Source organism: Venturia canescens, chromosome 1, assembly GCF_019457755.1.
Source record: "Venturia canescens isolate UGA chromosome 1, ASM1945775v1, whole genome shotgun sequence".
NCBI classification, from domain to species: domain Eukaryota; kingdom Metazoa; phylum Arthropoda; class Insecta; order Hymenoptera; family Ichneumonidae; genus Venturia; species Venturia canescens.
The window spans coordinates 32,674,890-32,694,539 of NC_057421.1; the positions used below are offsets into that span (position 1 = coordinate 32,674,890).

The following is a 19,650-nucleotide window of genomic DNA, read 5'->3' on the forward strand; positions in this document are numbered from 1 at the left end:
GAAGAGAGAGGCGAGGTGAGACGAAACCGCTATTGAACACCTCGAAGATTGCGAGATAAATTTTCAACCATATCCGGCTCGATTGGCGATGAAACGTGTGTCTGAATGTTCGCGAATGACGAGTGTGGGATTGAGATCACGGAGTCGCAATCTGCAGCGTATATAAAAAACGACTGCTGGGGCTTCTACGGTCACTTGAAGCTTCATTGAACTTCTGGGAGTTCACGTCTCAGTAACAAACTCTGTCGAAGGGGAGCAATTTTAGAACTTGGCTATGGAATTGGCTCAATCACGAGAAAAAAAAACGACTATAACGTATTTCACCCTCAGTTCTAAATTGGTGTAGAGAAATATCGACTTCGCGAAGTACATATCCGTTGATTGTGTCTAAGTGGAGAAAAATTAAAAAAAAAAATAATCAGAATTCATTGGACTCGCATTCATGATAAAAGATGGCAGTACTTTTTTCACCTATAACAAAACAAATTGAGGATTCAATTCGGTAACGAATACGAAGTGACCCAATTCATTTCATTTGCTTAACTAAATCAATTTAAAAAAATTCCATCTAATTTACGTGCAGCATTAAAATTTATTATATCAATTCGAGGCCAAGTATTTTCTAATCAATTGAAAAAAGTTACCATTTGAGTTACGTGCAGCACTAAAATTTATGATATCAATCGAAGGACAAGTAATTTATGAGTAACTCCAAATTTTGACATTATTAAATTGGTCTAAGAAGCTTTTAAATCCAAAAAAATCACATGCAAGCTAGTCATTTCTTACTCTATGGTGGCAGAGGCTTATAAGAAAATCGATTCTTTTCAGACTTTCAGGAGCTGCTGATATTATGCACAATATTCGACGTCGATTGGATCGATACAAATTATGTTTAAATATGAATTAATAGTATATTACACACCTAGGGAGGGAAAGTAGACTACTTCGCCTTCGGCTCGGGTGACAATTCTGCCCGCGGTTTGAGGTGGTCTAATTTCACTCCCGTGGAGTGTATACGATTTTTCTGTCCGACGCAGGCGGAATGCGGCAACTTCGGCCCGCGCAGCGGGCCGAAAGTTGCCACTTTCCGCCCGGAGGGCTGAAAAAGTACTTATCCGGCCCATCACTTTCCATTAAAATTGTTTTCTTGCTCCCCTAGCCGAAAGTACGCACTTTCCGGCCGCATTTCAGGCCGGGAAGAGCATTTTTCGTGGCCGGCTAACTCGGCTAACTTCAGTGTGCTCTGACGATATTTTTGCGGCCGGTGATCCTTTAACATTTCGATATATGAATGTGAAGCCTGTATTCGTTGCCATGATTTTGTTTATTCGTTGCCAAGCATCATTATTATTTGCTTCAAGCGGGCGCGTATAGCGTAGCTTTTATCATTCATGTTATGCGCTATACTGCCATAAACCCGGACGAATAACATACATTTGTTCGTTCAGATGCGAAAACAGAAAATAATGTAACCGAACTAATAAAATGAATATGGTCGTCCGGAATAATGTTGTATTTCCAAATTCCAGGTTCATAGGAAAGCACATATTCATATAAATTGTCAAGTATAGCGGGAAATATTCATATATAAAAATTGTTAACTATAATGGGACTTTGAATCAGACATGTATCAACGAATTATTTATTTGTACTAATAATATTGTTGTATCATTGTGTAATATTTTGTGTGTGTTTTTTTACTTTTTGTTTATGTTTTTAATGCCCGCCCCGACCAGCAAAACCTCGGCTTCGCCTCGGTCCTGCAAAAGTCGGGCGGGCACCCCCCCCCCCCCCCCCCCCTCCTCGCAATTGCTAGTAATTATTGAACGTACTTTCGGCTACGGGATCAAGAAAAATAGTATACAACCCACGGCCCAAATGTTAGATGCCCTGGCATGTGCGACGTGAAGGCCTCGGCTTCGCCTCGGCCTTCATATAGCACATGCCAGGAAATCCAACTTTCGGGCCTAGGGTGGTAATATACTATTATTCAAATAAAAATCAAGGCTTTTTTAGAACTGATGGAGCACAAATATTCATGCAGAGGGAATTTAGAGAGTTATCTTCAAGTAATTTTCCCTTAATTGCACTAATTTAATAAGAATGGAAACGAATTGTCCTGTAATATACAAGGAATGTTATTGTGCATCGATAAATAAAAAACATTTTGCACATTAAATATGTTCAAACTTCCAAAATAACTCCCCAGTTTGTATTGCAATGATGGCAATTTTTACTTTTCACTTTTTCCAGCGAACGAATTTCATTCGGCATAACGAACCTATACTATTATTAAAAACATTAAACTAATAATGCATCGCATTTCAATAAATTTTTAATCGGATGCTGCAGTACAATTTCGTTTGTTTATGATTGATTTTTATTTGAATGAATAGTGATGGGCCGGACAAGTACTTTTAACTCATATTTAAACATAATTTGTATCGATCCAATCGACGTCGAATATTGTGAATAATATCAGCAGCTCCTGAAAGTCTGAAAAGAATCGATTTTCTTATAAGCCTCTGCCACCATAGAGTAAGAAATGACTAGCTTGCATGTGATTTTTTTGGATTTAAAAGCTTCTTAGACCAATTTAATAAGATAGAAATTATTTCAAGCGCGATTTTTCGGTTTTTTATTTTTTACTTGTTATTTGATACTTTTGACACTTAAAAAAATAGATACAGAATAGTTTTTTATATAATAATTTATAAGATACAAAATTATTTCAAGCGCGATTTTTCGGTTTTTTATTTTTTACTTGTTATTTGATACTTTTGACACTTAAAAAAATAGATACAGAATAGTTTTTTTTTAAACATAATGTTTTTTCAAGATTTGTGAAATTTTTTTCGAATTGTTCTGTATTTTTTTTTATAAAATAATTTTTTTGACAATTTGTTAAAAAATTTTTTTTTTAAGTTTTTTTTTTATCGATGGAATTATCAGCAAACGAGGGACCATCAATGTACTTGTCCCAACCTTTTTTTTCCTAGGGGAATTTCATTTGCTTAAACTTTCTTAAAGCCATTTGAAATGGCTCAATTTTTCCGGTATCAAGGTTATTCTGGGAATATTACTTATCAAAAAAAAAAGGGTTCGCACTGATAATAAATTCTGCATGCAATGAGATTGGCTCAACAGAACAAGTCCCTTTCGATGGTGATTGAATGAGAAAAAAAAATCCATTGCATCTCCGCTGAGATGTGGCCAGCAGCTCGGGAGCCAGCGAATACCTCGTTAAAACATTTGTGAGATAAGAATTGAGAATTTTCACGAGCAGACGTCGAAAAGAATACGATGATTTTTCACTGCCCTGAGACTCAAAGAAAGAATCAGCAGTTTGATAACGTCGTGCCTTCAAAACCAGCGTTGAAACGAATTCTGACAACCCTTAAAATAGGCCACCGACCTTTACATTCGACAGCTTTACGCTTGAAAAACACTGTTCAAATAAGTCTCAAAGAAATATAAAACGTAGAAATCAGCAGTCCGTACAACGGCTGAAAAGTTCTTTTCCTTTCATCCTTTACAACGATTGACGTGAGAAAATAATACTACGTTTCACGTACATCGAGCCTTGAATATTTATAGATAAAAAAATGCCAATAGATTCTTCATTTCTAAAATAGAAAAAAAACGCAGTACACGAGGTTGATGAAAAGATGCGGGTAAAGAGGATCGACGTTCAATCTCAAAACTGCAATGTAAGAAATCGCCCTACTGGCGTATTCAACTATGGAGGATCATTAAAAAACATGATGGCTACATGCAAACCACTTAACAAGTCAGATAGAAAGTCTTTTTTTAATCTTATCTAATTATTTCTCTATCCATGTGAATTTGATAAGAATTCTTTACACAATGGAGATCCACCATAATTGGTTTAAAAAAAAATAATCTTCACCCTCCATTGCCAATTATTTTTACTCTCTTTCCATGAAACATATCGTCGAAATGACTAAAAACTAGGTCAGACCGAACGACGTGCTGTAATTTATTAAAATCGGCCAATCTCGAGTATAGATACACTGCACGTTTTGCCATGCCTTTTTAAAACTCGACGTCAAGACACGGCCGCATCTCTAGATCCCCTATTTTTGCAAATATCTGTCTCTACATAAGGACGTTTTGTTCGGCAAACCAAAGAAGATCAAAATCCGTTTAACCTCAAAAGGTTAAAAGGTCAAAAAAAATCCCCGTCCTTTTAAGGGGGGATTCACTTTGAAATCGATCTTTTTATAGACGAAATTTGTGCATAATATCGATTAATTTTTCAAGCGGAGTGCCCGACCAAACTAGTCGTCAATATTTCGACCAGATCCGTCCTTTAAAGGTTAAATTACCCTCAAATGTTTATAGGAAAAAAGGACCTTTTTTTAGCCATTCCATAGACACCGGATAAGTGAATGCTCCGAACACTTGTCGCAAATATACGAGGTCCATTGAGAAATCAATGATAAAAACGAAAATACCAGCACGTGCATATTTTGTTATTTCGTCTTCGGATATGTATGGACTCCGCAGCAGCAAGTAGCTGCATTTACTGCCAAAAGTGCCAAACGTGATCGGCATTATCGTAGAATAGGGTTCGCAGTAAATACATTCTATTCGCAAAATCATCTTCGAAACATTATGCATACAAAAATAATACATATTCTAGTAGCTACATTCATAGAAATGATCGTTCATTATTTTCGAGAAGGATTTATTACTTCCCTCAAATTCCTGTTCGTGTACCTGATACAACTGTGAGAAATTTAATTGGAATAAAATTGGTAGAAACGAAAATGATTGTTCGTAGCTACGGTATCAGATGGAATATCGAAATACACTAGGAAGAGAGAATATCATCCATATAATGACGGTGCACTTTCGTGAAAAAAATTAATTTTGTTTATTCTATTTGTTTATCCAGCGGCTGTAATGTGAAAAATTTTAATGTAATCAAATGCATCTGCAAACAAAATAATTTGTCGAAAAATTTGAAACTGTCACTGAAAAATGTTTGAAATTTATAAATCACCCAACGAGTCCAGACTTTTTCACGCAAGAAATCTTCCAGGCTGATCCGGCGACTATCGATTCACACACGAAGACCAACCCCCTCATTTTTTTCTTTTTTCTTTTAGATTTCTGTTATGGACGAGCTTAGCTTATTTTACAATGTTATCGAACCCTAATTAAATACTCAAATTTTTGAATTTTCCTCCGTTCGAATTTATTAGAACCATAAAAGATGCACGTGCGAAATCCGATCCGAAGTTCGTACGTGATGGTGATGGTGAAGTTTCACGTGCTGTGAATACTCTTTTTTTTTATTAGTGGTGTAACGATCCCGCTAATACTGCATACAGTGCACATATACCCATACGAACACATGCGCGTGCGCGCCCGCACACACACGTACACACCGTAGTGAACGTTAAGAGCCCTTTAAAGCTTTGATACACGTGTGCTTAAAAGAAATGGGCAGGGTTCAATATGTCAAATAACTAAATTGTAGAACGGTCGACATTTCGAAATTTCAAAAATTGTAATATCAGATTGGAGAAAAATAAGTAATTTGAAATATTCTTATCTCCGACCGACTATTTAGCAGATTGTGTTTAATCGAATATTCCTTCTTTGAATTTGTATTAGCTCGAAAATACACATATTTCGATAGTTCTCATTTCGAATGTAATTTTAACAGACCATACGAATGTCAAAAGTTCATATTTTCGAATTCAAAATGGAGAGTAGTTGTTTTATAGACAGACCAGAATATAGCACTGTAAAAAATTTCTGTATGAAAATTAATATACATGTATAGGAAGTTCGCTGTTTCGACCCCCACCCCCATTTTCAAACAAGTAGTCTGTCATTAAATCCGCCATTTTTAATTTAGACAATTTTGAAAATCTGTAATCGGATTCGTAGTCAGCGACCCCAAAAACTTTCGGATACCAATTTTTATATATGCAATATCTATATATGCATATATAGATATACAGAATGCTTGTTCGGTATTTTGATCGTTCGCTGTTTCGACCCCCAGCCGAAAATGGATCCAATTGGCCTGAAATTTGTTACTTTTACGGGGTCACTATTCACAAATCTGGTTTACATAGTTTTTTATTTGAAAGAAAAAAAAACAACAAACTGCTCTCCGTGGATGATCTTGGGAACTACGAATTTGTATGCGAATTGGAGTAAAAACTGACAGGATTTGTAATTGTCAATAACAAAAACCCTAGAGTAATCACTTTTATGGGCATAGATCCACTTTCTTCTTTTTTTGACCGCCACTTAGAATATTCAGAAAACTAGCATCGAATTCATAATTATGCAGCATCCTCGGAAACTCCCAAGTATTTATTGTTATGAGCGTAAATCTATTTTTGAAGTTACGAATTTTGAAAATTTGACATCAAGTTCAGAAATCGACGAAAATTGCGTTACTATAAAAAAAGTCGGGACTGAAAGGATTAAAAACTTGATTACGAATCCGGCATCAGATTTTTAAAATTCGAAATGACGGTATCAATATGGTGGCAGTCAAATTCTGAAATCTCCTCAATATTTTTAAAACTCTGAACCTAGGGGTTTGCGGTGTAACAAATTACAAAAAAAATGTATGGCAAATCTATTGAGGAGTTCATAATATCATTTTTGACCGTGTATATTAAGTTTTGTCTCTTATTCTCGTTTAGCATTTTTAAAAGGTCATTGTTGGAACCACAAATCGCGCATATCCTGAAATTCAACTTCATATGTATATAATTTCCCAAACACCTGCAAATAAATTTCAAAGTTGTACTGTATTTTCAATGTTTTGTTTCCGACAGGTGGATTCATATACAAATGTTGTAATTTCCAATTGACAATATGGGATATTACATCACTAGTTCGAAAAATTCTCAAACCCGTTTTGAATATTGAATATCATGTATTGTAAATTTCATACCAGTTATAGGAATGTAGAATACTGTTTTAAATTTACCACACAAGTATATTAATTTTCATTTCATATACCCAGTTTGTAAAATTCATACACCGCTGTATAGTAAAAGTGTATTGTAAATTTCATAACATTTTTTACAGTGAGGATAGCAAAAAAATCAAAAGTTAATTTTTCGAGCGATGTTACATGGGCGATTGTTACATTTTATTTTTTATGTAAATGTGCTTCGAACCTTGAGGTTTCTACTTTATTTATTTTCAACATTCGAAGCTCTAGTCGAATTGATCTGTCTACATATAATCATTCGAGGTTTATAAACTCGAGACTTCAGCTGTTCGCAATTTTAGTCATTCTCAAGTGATGTACCAAAGTCACGAAATGAGCAGCAAAAATCATATGCACGAAGGTGGTAAGTTGGTATAAATGCAGAATGCAAAGACGTGCGAGCAGTATCAAGGGAGAAACGAGTCTAAAGTTTGTGATAGATCGTCGTCGATAATTATCTCGAATAAACTAATAATTATAACCTAATAAACTAACGGTCTCAGCAAGAATGAGGGGGTGAAGACATACAGAAGTGCCAAGGTTTCGTGGCGATGGGCGAAAAGAAGGATCCACCGACATCGTCGATAACGTCAAATAACAACGTATGAAGAGAACAAGGGGAGGTCGACATCGACCTCGTTGACCTGCTAATACCCAACTAATGAAATGACAAACAAGGGAGTGCCGTGTCGCCACCAATGTCTGACAACGGTTTCTGGCACTACCCCCATTGCCCATTGATGAATTTGCCGTATCGTGATTTCAATGAAAGTCCTATCCAATTATTGCCTCGACTCTATACATGGGGCTTTTAACGTTAAATTACTAACTCAATTTAATTGAGCGTCAGTTAAGGCTTCTGCCTCGATCACTTCTGCGTGGCCACTTGATTTTCCGCATGTGAGTACCATTTCCGAATAAAACAACGATTTTCCGTTGTTATTTTCCGCCACATGCCAGAGTAATAAATATCAAAATATTTTAGAAGCTCGTCAACTCTTTGAGCTGCATTCCGCGCTATGACTCTGTCGATCGGTGATGAAAGATCGGTGGAGCGTATCACCGGCTCCGGTGCCTGACACGCTGACTAGTTTTTAACTCAATTTTTCTTTTCCTAGTCTCTCGAAAACTTCGGTTTTATGAATCCATAATAAATTAGTTTTATGGATTGCCTCTGTGACCAAAAGGTTCGTGAATCTTTTGACTGTATCGGCTTGAATCAATCATCAGAGACTTAACATCGCATCGATATTCCAATAAACTATTAAAACTCGTGTAATGGGAACGCGGTATACCGTTAAATGGACTATTTACCGCATGAGCGCCGAACTTCTGATTCCATTACCTCGACTATCATAATCGAGCGATGGAACTTAACGTTGGAGTATTATCGTAAAATCAGAAAATCGCTATTTCGAAAAATGTAGAAGTTGACGAAACTCCCGATACGTAGCTTTCATTTCTTTTTAAAATCTCAATTTATAATGAGCCAATCAACAATTATGGATCAACGCTGACCGGGCTTCAGTGAGCTGAATCGAATCCCTATTCAATGGGCTCCATTTATAAGTTTATTTCATTGGAATTCGCGGAAAATGACGTCAATGAAAATATTCGTTTACTTCCAGGTAATTTTCAGCACAACAAAGTATTTTCGAGTGTACATTTCTCACAATTATACCTACCATCTCGAACTTCGTTCGAAATTATTTAAAAGTTTATCCATGGCATAAAATAGAATCCATACTTCGACCATAATCTATGGATGCGCGATTTCAAAACTTAAATGAAGGGAACTCGCTTTAAGGAAGTTGAGGCTGTACAGTCATTTTTTTTACCCAAAAGTGATGACCTGTACCTTTCAAAAGTTAGGTCAGTTTACAGTTTGGCAATGTTGGATACACTTTAAAGAAAAGTTGGGGATAAAAAGACGAAAAACTGATGAAAGCTCAGTCGAAAACACGAACAGTGACGATCCTAGCCTCAAAAAACTGCACGGAAAACAGATTATTATTAATATAATCTCAGCAAATCTCCTAATAAATCTGAAAAAAATTGACATTATTCGGCAAGCCTTGCTCATGTTGCCCAAAAAATTTCATATTTTTAGCATCATTTTTAACGGACATATCACTGAATGTGTCTTGACTTCCATAAGATTACATGTTATTTGGCCCAAATTGTTATTGATTTTTCTCAGCAACGACGCTCCTAAACTGTCTGAAAATTTAACTGATTTTTTTTTACACTTCACTTTATAAGATGCAATCGGTTTAAAAGCGGTGACATCATTTTCATTCTAATGCCTCAACTTCCTTAAGAAAATAAGTTCAATCGAAATCGTCTATTAAAAAAACTCTGTGTTTGAAAATGATTTTTATTTTGATTCGCAGGTTTCCAGAATACCTCAATCGTTGAGAGAGCAATACCTCCACTAACGTCAAAACTTGAAGACCTTCAACTAGCAGCATGGCTACTCACGTAAGTGCATCAATATATATAAACAACTTTTTCACTACAATTGCACATATTTTGTATATGAATTTTTGGAAATGTTTGGTGGGTGTGAAAAGGTAAAAAATGCATATTTTCCACATACTTTTAATGTCATGCACGTTGAGCCATATGTATAGATTGAACCAAAAAAAAGTCGATGAATGTCCTTATGAATGAACGAGCAGCTTTTCACAATGAACGAGTACAGAATTATAAGTTCAAGGATCTTCCTTCCTACATCTTTCTATTTTCTTTTATCGGTAATTCTGAGGGAGACGTCGAGTACATTTATAAATTAGTTCTTAACGTGGATTTTTTCTTTTTCTTTTTATCAGTTGAAAAATTCATTGGCTGTGAAACGAGATGTGATCGAGCAATGACCCGTGGTTCTCTATTCATACGTCGTGCATTATTCTCCTTTAAAGAAATGAGTGTCTATTTTTTGTCGCAATTATTCCACCATTCACTTTCATCTCGTGTATATATAAGGTTAAATATTATCGATTTTCAATAAAATAACCGCACTCTACAGTCTCACTTTTGCTATCGGAATAGTAAGAGATAATTTTGAATCTGGAGTAAAAATAAAAATAAAATCGACTGAAAAATACTCGCTAAAATACCAAAAATAATTCCATCATTGAGGGAAACCGAAAACATTAAATCATCAAAATACTTTTTATATTTTATTTCATTAGAGATGTCGTCCAAAGTTTTGAAATTTTCACGCTGCAAGAAAAACGTTCTCATGGATTTCCTAATTCTGCACTTGAATAAGGACCAACATTTAAGAATCTGCATATGAAAATGCAGATTCGATTTTCATGATATATTTACTCAAATTTTGTATTGACATTCACTGATGGATAAAGAAACACTCTCATTGAAGTGACAAACGTCCCCGAGCATATTTTATTTATTTATTGTTCTCTACATATTTCGGATCAATATTCTTCCATCTATCTGCACATACACGGTTCGCTAGATTTCTCTATTTGTCAGGACCAAATACGCTGAGATCCTCAGCCGAATTGCCATTTTGTTGGGGGGATTTGATCTGATAAGATTGTCACATTCTAGAGGTATATGTGTATATGCGATATAAGAGGCCAGGAAATGGGAATATCTTAGAAGGATTTACAATCTCATCACAGTATCCATGGAAAATATTCAGTTCGTGTAGTTCCCCTTCGGAACGTCCCAACATGGAACAACCTCATTTTCGAAATAACTAATGTCTTTTTATTTTTTTTTACGTCGATCTTGAAAAGTATTCATTGATTCCAGTATGTCTTTTCAGATTTTTACTTTACATAATAAGACCTCCCTGTTACCCCGTTTTTCTTTTTTTATAATTTCATTTTTAACGTTCTCTCATTTTACGGCTTAACTTCGCTCATCCCTTTTTTCAAATAACTTCTTTCTAATTTTTGTGCCATTAATTCGAACTGTCTGAGGTATTCGCATGTAGTCCAACTCGAGAAGTATTGGTATCAAATTATTATCGTCTCATTAAAGAAAATGTGGTTTAATGTCGAGTATTTGTGATTCTTACACAATATACTGTAAATATTCATGATAATTTACGCTTCGACAAATTGATCGTTGTTAAAACGAACCCCTTGTTGTGCAAGGAAATTTATGATTTCTGAAATGCAATAAGAATTTGATTAGGATTCAGTGATTAAGTTGAAAAAAATTTGCAAATTGCTTCTTCAAAATAGTCAAGATGCACGGTGCTCAAAACTTACTCTATGAGGTGCTATATTTCCTCATAGAGGAAGCTTTGAGCATTGCTCTAAAAGCAATTTGTTGTTTGAGAGAGCAATTTGTTGATTTTAATTTTTTTTTTTTAATAAAATTTTAACTTATTTATCGACTTTTAACTTTACCAAATTAATTTGCAAAAATTAAAGCGGATTTTTAAAAAAACTCATTTTCGTAAAATTTCAAAAATTATAAAATTTAAACCGCTCAACCGATATTTCCCAAATTCAATACCAACCTTCCTATTCTGATAATCTATTTATAAAAAAAAAAATTAGTAATAAATCTTAAAATTTCCGGAAGTTAGAGCGTCGACGCCCTTTTTTAAAAAATTTCAAAACGTCGTAGGATTCGTATTTTTTTTCAAATTCTGACAAAATTATCAGAGAATGAAGAGCTTGTTCAGATTAACATATATATGCAAAACGGTAGCCCTGTATTTCAAATCGTTTTCGAGTTATAAGCGTTTTAATTTTGCAGTCCCATAACACACACGCACGCACGCACGCACGCACATCCGGACATCTTTTCTAGATATGATTTTTTGATGTTTTTGGACATTTTGAGCACATTGATATTGAAAACGGGAAAAAAAAATCTTCATCGTCACATAGCTATGAAAAATATGATAGTTGATCCCGAGCAAGACTACAAGAGAAGAGATCTTCTGTGAGACTCGTGTGCGATAATGATGTAATGTATCTTACTCGAGTTTGAGAATTGATTGATGAGCCATAACTATAGAATTGAGGTAATCGATGTGATAGTTTTCAGGAGGAATATCCTTGCGAGATTAATTGAATTAGAGAAAAACGCGAGCGAGCAATCAAATAGAGAATAAAGTTTATCACACACAAATACATACAAAAAGATTGCTTCAATAGAAATCTAAATTATAAAGAAAGGAAAAGTTTTATTAGATTACCTGACGAAATCTTGGTTAACTGTAATTCAAGTGAATGAAAGAGCGTTATCCGTTAACTCATCTCCATCACTCGTTCATTATCAACCACACAGATGTAAATTTCATCACGTTAAGAAATCTTTTTCTTTTTTGGTAATTTGAATACAATTTTAAGAATGAAGACGTAACTATAACTCAAAATATCGATATTAGATAAACTGATTGAATATCCTGACGATGCAAATTCCTACGTCCTTTTTCACCGTTCGTCGGAAAACAACTGTCTCCGAGTAAGCAAACTTCTTCATTTTGTTTGTTCCTTTTTTACATTTATACTTCTATATATATATCTGAACTAGTCAAAGACAGTGTGACTCTTCACTATCAATACCAATCGATAATGATAATACTCAATTCAAGGAATGAACGATTTATCAAAAAGCAAGTTTCTTTATTTTATAACATCTTTTAAGGAAGTTAAGAAAAAAATAGTATTAATGGACAGAAAAATATGAAACTTTACAGAATTTTTAATTATGATGTAAATTCATTGGTACAAATTTTTGAGGCCCGCGGTGGGTTGTAACGCGAAATATCTGTAATTTCTTTTCTGCCTCGACAAGCCACGTTAACATGGCTTCTTTATGAGAAATCACGGAGTAGCTGTACATTTTTCGCCATATCTCCGTTATTGATGAATATCGGATGGAACAAAATTTGAACAGTAGAAAGATGAAATATTTCCAATCATTTATCCGGCTTAAAATTTATCGAAGGTGACATATGACAGGAGTAATTACTAAAATAAGGTATGACACTCTCTTCTTTCCAGACCGTCACTAGAGATGTTGCAACGTCTCATATTCGAGGTTATGTGCGCGTAATTTGAAATTTGAATGTACGTATCAGCAATGTATGTGCAGACTGGCAAACACGTCCGAAATTTTTTTTTGCTAAATGTATATGAGTCAGAATGACTATTAATATAATAAATTTACAAACAAATTGAGAAGTACTCTTTTATTTCCATAAATATTTTCCTATAAACGCTAAGTCTTTTTCTTTTAAGAACTAATGTATTCCATGCAGCTGATGAACTGTCAATGACATATGATCTGTTTTTGAATACACATAAACGCACCTGCATAATAAGAAAAAAGCGAAGTTGACAGACATATTACTATTCAGGTCAAACGGTGGTCTAATATTTTTATGACTAGTTCGGTTACTGAGTAGCTGCCTTAAAAAATCGTGATTTTTTGATTGTCAAATTTTGGCGCATTCGGAAATTTGGATGAACAACCTCCGACTCAACGAGTTGCCAGAGAATCTATCGCTGTATGCCTAAGTGCTATATTATTGGTGGCTTAACAGTGCCAGAGAGACCATTAATAAATCTAGCGTGCTGTTGACTTCAGTCGACGTCTCCAACAAGTTCAAGATCGAAGAACTTTTTACGTAGATTCGCGTAGACTTATATTAATCGTAAAATGATTTTCTGCTTGAGGAAAGTGCCTTTCTGAATCTGTATCATGCATAATGGATGATCAACTTTTCCAACGAAGCTTAGCACTTTAATTTTTAAACTTGGTAGCTAATTGAATTATGATCGTCCGTATTTAATGTCTGACCTGTCTCGTGAGCGAAGATGAATCTAATTTTGCAGCTTGAAAAATTTTACACGATGGTGGAGTCACTTAGCTACAGACAAGTTTATAAAACTAGCAATATACGTTTCGTGAGGCTGAGTTCATCAAATCAGCTTCGACTGAGACTATCAACTAGCTTTTATTTCATGGATCATAACTTCGAGGCGTGGCAACGTTTCAGTGTTTGCTTAATCAACAAATTGGATGCACGAAGGGTTCAACAGGGACGAATCCGTTTTCACACATCAATGATCCGAAACCCTCCACTCTTCGGGAGTCGATCCCCTTCACGACAAACCTGATAATCAAATTTACCTATACTATCGCATATTCATTGTGACGAATGGCCAACTATTTTTCGAGCGATAATTTTTTCTACCACATGCGACATATGCTGAAGCCTTGAGACTCATCGAAAATCATCTACGCGGTTTATCACTCAAATTTTCTCTGCAATGTGTCACGTGCTATATAAAAATTAAAAAATTTTTTAAAGTTAAAAAAATAGCCGAGAGAATATTAAAGCTGAAAGTCCCTGCGCGTAGCAAACCTTGTCCCATAATTTTCCAATCTTTTGTTGTTGAATGAAATTTTTTTTTTCAACATATTTTTATGTTTAAGGTATCCCACGCCGACGGTGAACACTTTGTGCCTAAGTATATACCAATTCGCAAATTTATTTTTGCGCGATTGAAATCACGCGAAAATAAATTTGGAGATTACAATCAAGTAGAGCATGCCCGGGTCTGATCCCTACACTGGTGCACAATGTATGTGAATTTTGTATTAAAATGATCGTCATGTTATAATCCGCCTTGTTATTTCTACTATTTCGCCTCGGCCTTCATATAGCACATGCCAGGGCATCTAACATTAGGGCCGTGGGTTGTATACTATTTTTCTTGATCCCGTAGCCGAAAGTACGTTCAATAGGCGCCCGTCCGACCTTTGCAGGACCGAGGCGAAGCCGAGGTTTTGCTGGTCGGGGCGGGCATTAAAAACATAAACAAAAAGTAAAAAAACACACACGAAAATATCACACAATAATACAACAATATTATTAGAACAAATAAACAATTCGCTGATAAATGTTTGATTTAAAGTCCCATGATAGTTAACAATTTCTATATGAATATTTCCCGCTATACTTGACAATTTATATGAATATGTGCTACTTTCCTATGAACCTGGAATCTGAAAATACAACATTATTCCGGACGACCATATTCATTTTATTAGTTCGGTTATAGTATATTACACACCTAGGGCAGGAAAATAAGGAAAGTCTCAGATCACATGTAATTGTCGGCCGAGGCGAAGCCGAGGCTGACACTTTCGGCCCGGAGGACGGAATAGTATATTACCTCCCTAGGTGTGTAATACAGTATTTTTTAAGAAAGGATCACCGGCCGCAAAAATATCGTCAGAGCGCACTGAAGTTAGCCGAGTCAGCCGGCCACGAAAAATGCTCTTCCCGGCCTGAAATGCGGCCGGAAAGTGCGTACTTTCGGCTAGGGGAGCAAGAAAAAGTAATTCAGGATTGAAAAAAGAACCACGCACCCGTAATCGTGTAGTTTAACCGAATTTCTCGATATTTTTACATTCTAATAATTCGAATATTCGCAACGAAGTTCGGAATCCGTGTTTTAAGTATTTTTTTTTTGCACCTGACGTTGCGTATAACTCCTAATTTTTTACACTGGACTTAACTTTGAATTAAGTTAAAATGACTAATTAAGTTAGTTTTATTTAACTTTTAACTAGGTTTCAGCTGCTCAATAACTCTTATGATTCTATCGCATCTAAATGGATTCGTGTGGAACATTTTACATTATTCGTGGTAAAAATATATGATTTTCCACGTCTTCTACGACCTAGTAATTGTCAAAACGATAATTATTTACAACTTTTTTGAATAATCAATCACAGCGTCCAGCTAACACGATATTCTTCCTGATATTTTATAAGTTCCCTCGGCATAGCCCAAGCCACCTCAATTACGAATTCTACCCTCAAATATCAATCTTCTTACATGATCTAAATTCTTTAATAACTTTCATATGAAATGCCGACATAGAATACCCTATAGTTCAGGAACTGTATCATATTGCGAATTATTAATCAAAAATCTTTCGGTATTGGACTCGACTATCTTGTGACAAACAAATTCTCAAAACAATTCTTTTATTCTGTATCTCTTAACATAACGTCTGACTATCACGTTATTAAAGAATTTCTCAGATATAAGAATCCATATCAAAGCACCGATACATCTTCAATCGATGATGACAACAAAGTACGTCGAGCTCCGTATTTAAACAGAGCAAAGACATGCTTTTGAAGTTGCTTTCTAGATATGTATCTTTAATTATATCTTTAATATTATAATATTAAATCCTTTAGCCATATGAAAGTTTATCACGTAAAAATTATATAATTTAAAAATCACGAGTTCGTCTAATATCGATTGTCGCGCGACTCCTACCTTAAAAAACGAAGCACGTTTCTTTAGTTTTTTTATTGACTACGAGCGTTTTCTGTAAAAATTTCCAAAAGATTAATAGTGCCATGAAGACTCGATGAAATCATAATTCTAAAAAAATAATATTTATGCAGTCCATTATTGCTGAATTCGAGTAATAAATTCGACCAGCATTCAGTTCGAATAATAGAATTAAAAAAATAATTTAAGGGAAGTAATTTTTAAAAAAAGCCACTTAATCGTATAATTACCAAAAAATTCGCCGCCGGACTGGCTTGCAATGCCTCATATTTATCTTTGCAATATTCATTATTCTTATAGCTTGAAATAAAATTGAAACTCTGCTAATTGACGTCAATCCGTCAATATTTCTGTTCGCGCATCTAAAATCTGTTCTCATAAATTCCGGCGGAAATTATGCCACATCAACAGGTGACAACGCCGCAAACATTGGACCGGCCAACAGCTAAAGTTGATAAGAAGTGTATCGAATGAACGTAACCATCGGCCACACGCCCTCACATCCAAATGAATTCCGGGAACATCTCCATATGCAATTAACATCGAACGAAGAGCTGGAATTCTATGATATATTCACTAAACTTATTGATTAAAAAAGTAAAATTGTGCTCTGGCTCCCCCCCCCCCCCCCCCGCAGCCCCGTCTGACCTTTATTTTTCTTTTATTTCTTCAGTTGACATACATAAAGAAGTTCGAATGTTAACAACAACTCGAGTGGCTCCTTGGAATAAACTGATGCACTCAACTTTAAACTTCAAATAATCAAACTTTTTTCTTTTTAAATTTTTATTGCAAATTCCATCATGGCACCAGCTAAGTTCAATTTACCTTTTATTAAAAATTAAAATATTTAAAAAAAAACAGAATTCATCATATTTGAATAGCTCCAATCATGAGTACAGAAGAATGAGACCATTCCAGAATTGTCAGTTTCTCACCATATAGCTGACATATGCAATTTCCACATGTGGAATGTTCACTGAGAATAGAGAATACTCGCACGTTCAAAAAATGTATAGTTTCATGATTGAGAACAGCAGTAACGAATTACAAACATGGTCGAATCATTTGATTGTTCATTGTTTGAAAGCTTGCTCCGCAATATTACGAAAATTGAGTGCAGTCAGGAAAATACATATGCTCGATACGATCGATGTGTTATACGACATATCTGCAAATCCACATTCGAACAGATTCGTTGAAATTGTTCATGTTTCCATGTACTCATTATGATACCCTCAACGAGACTCTCATTGTTGTTAGAACAAATATTGATATAAAAAGTAAAAAACCGAGATATGCGTATACGTTCACGTGCCTTGTATAAAAGCCCAAAAATCGACGAGATGCTACCCACGTGTTTGGAAACATTGTAAGAACGATATTTCGTAAATGTCAATGCACAATATTTTTCATACTGGAGAAATTTTGACGCCTTAAAAGTCAGGAAACTTGTTAAGAGTAATAAAAATGAGGAAACACATTTTGCCCACATATTTGTGCACTATTTTTACACTAATCTCGTGAGTAGTATGTAAGAATGTCTCAAAATAAAATACTGGCGTTTAAATAATAGTATCAAACATCGGATTTCAGGAAAACGTCGATTTCAATAGTCCGAGCATTCAACAGGAAATGCTGAAGATTCAATCTCAGCGCTGCCACGATGGTCTCGTCGAAGCTCCAGGTGAGCTGATATCAATAATGTTGATACATAACCATGCATATATATGCTCAGTACATCCTAATAATTTACATTCACAAACGTAATAAGTCTACACATTTAACCTTTCGAGTGGAACCATTCTTATCATCTGATCATAATCTCAAAACAATAAAGCTCGTATCAAGCATGCCCTTACCAAAATCTATGGTAGAATTTCAAATCGGCACGGTTCAAGTTGCCTCTGTTTTAATTTATCCATTAAAAACCTCAAGAAAGCAGGTTGAACGAGCGAGTTAAAGCACAGGCTGCTTAAAACGTACCAACTTGAAACTCACTCAAATCCGTCGAGAAAAATCTTATCCGAAACATTGCTTCGTATCATTTATAAACTTTGCACCATTGTTTGGGTACATCATTTTTGTATAAACGTTCAATCAATCAAAAAAGTCATGCAAAAACGAGTTTAAAAGGGGAGTCAGCTGTCAAGTACAAAATGATTGTAATAATATGATAAACGAGTATAACGTCGCCGTAGGCATCTCGTCAGTAAACATTTTCATGTTCATAGCTCTACTGAATTATTTGACACATCAATTTCATATGCATGCATTATGTACATGAACCCCTATCAAAATGTCATAAGGTAATTATGAGAATACATCCGAGTTATTAGCAATCCCATAGACGTACAAAGCTGGAATGATAAAGACGAACACGGAAATATCTTTCAGGGACTGTATTAAGGTACTAGTACCTATCAGGAGGCAAAAAACAGCAAAATTTTCAAATTGCTGACGCCACTGAAATGGTATGCCTACTACCGTGTATTAAAAAACTCGATTTGTATGGAAGATCCAAAATCCGAAAACTTTTCACTCATTACCGGTGCGGTTGGCTTTGAAAAAGCTTTTTGATGATTCTGCTCGTTGAAATTGTGATACATACGCGGCTTATCAAAAGCGCGATAGCCGTCGTTTCCACTGCAGTATGAGAAACACCGACAGATCTTGATTTTCGACTATAATGAAATTCTGCTCTGGCCAAAGTTACCGATAGATACCAACAACAACGCTAACCGTCCACTATGAAAGTGACGATAACCGATGGAGTATCAAGAAACGCACGGCGGTAGCGGCTCGACGAGAGGTATTGAAGGATAAAAAAACAAAAATGTAAAAAAGAAAAGGCAGCGTGAGCCCTGCCGCACTTTTATATACGCGAATATATCGATTTATGACGTCATAGCGTTTTTCAAACCGTTCTCACGGACAAACCATTGCAGTTAAACATCTGAAAATTGGTGACGATTTTTTTTCGATTTTTCTCTTTCAACTGGTCTTTGTTGCAAGTAAATCGGTTCACTCAATCCTGAGATATCAAGAGACTCGGTAGATTGATGATTTACCGAATCATAATAAATCGAATATCTCGGGACATTTTTACTTGTGATAATCAAACTTGTTACAATGCGAAATGGTATATATAGAAAACACTAATGAGTGGTGATCAATAGTATATTTTATTGTTCTTATTAAATCTCTAAATAAACGCACAGTAATTTGAAAAGTTTTTGACATAATTTGGAGGATTAATCATGAAGCTCCATCAGGCACTATTTTCTATTGATTAAGGTCTGTTATAATACTGTCGAGAATCCCCGTTGGCATG

The 19,650-nt window shown here is 35.2% G+C and overlaps 1 protein-coding gene across 4 annotated transcripts in view; it reads left to right on the forward strand.

The window, feature by feature from the left end:
* The window catches only part of LOC122419168 (parathyroid hormone/parathyroid hormone-related peptide receptor-like), a 77,279-nt gene that overhangs the window by 35,710 nt on the left and 21,919 nt on the right, over positions 1 to 19,650 (forward strand). For 3 of the 4 annotated variants that reach the window (XR_006262836.1, XM_043433485.1, XM_043433487.1), the window contains exons 2-3: positions 9,391 to 9,478; positions 17,913 to 18,003. Coding sequence is in view for 3 of the 4 variants with exons in the window: in XM_043433485.1 (XP_043289420.1) it covers positions 9,467 to 9,478; positions 17,913 to 18,003 (103 nt within the window). In the remaining variant the exon portion in view is untranslated. Of the gene's footprint in view, positions 1 to 9,390; positions 9,479 to 14,513; positions 14,584 to 17,912; positions 18,004 to 19,650 lie in introns of those variants that run through there. The other variant, XM_043433486.1, reaches the window with a different exon arrangement.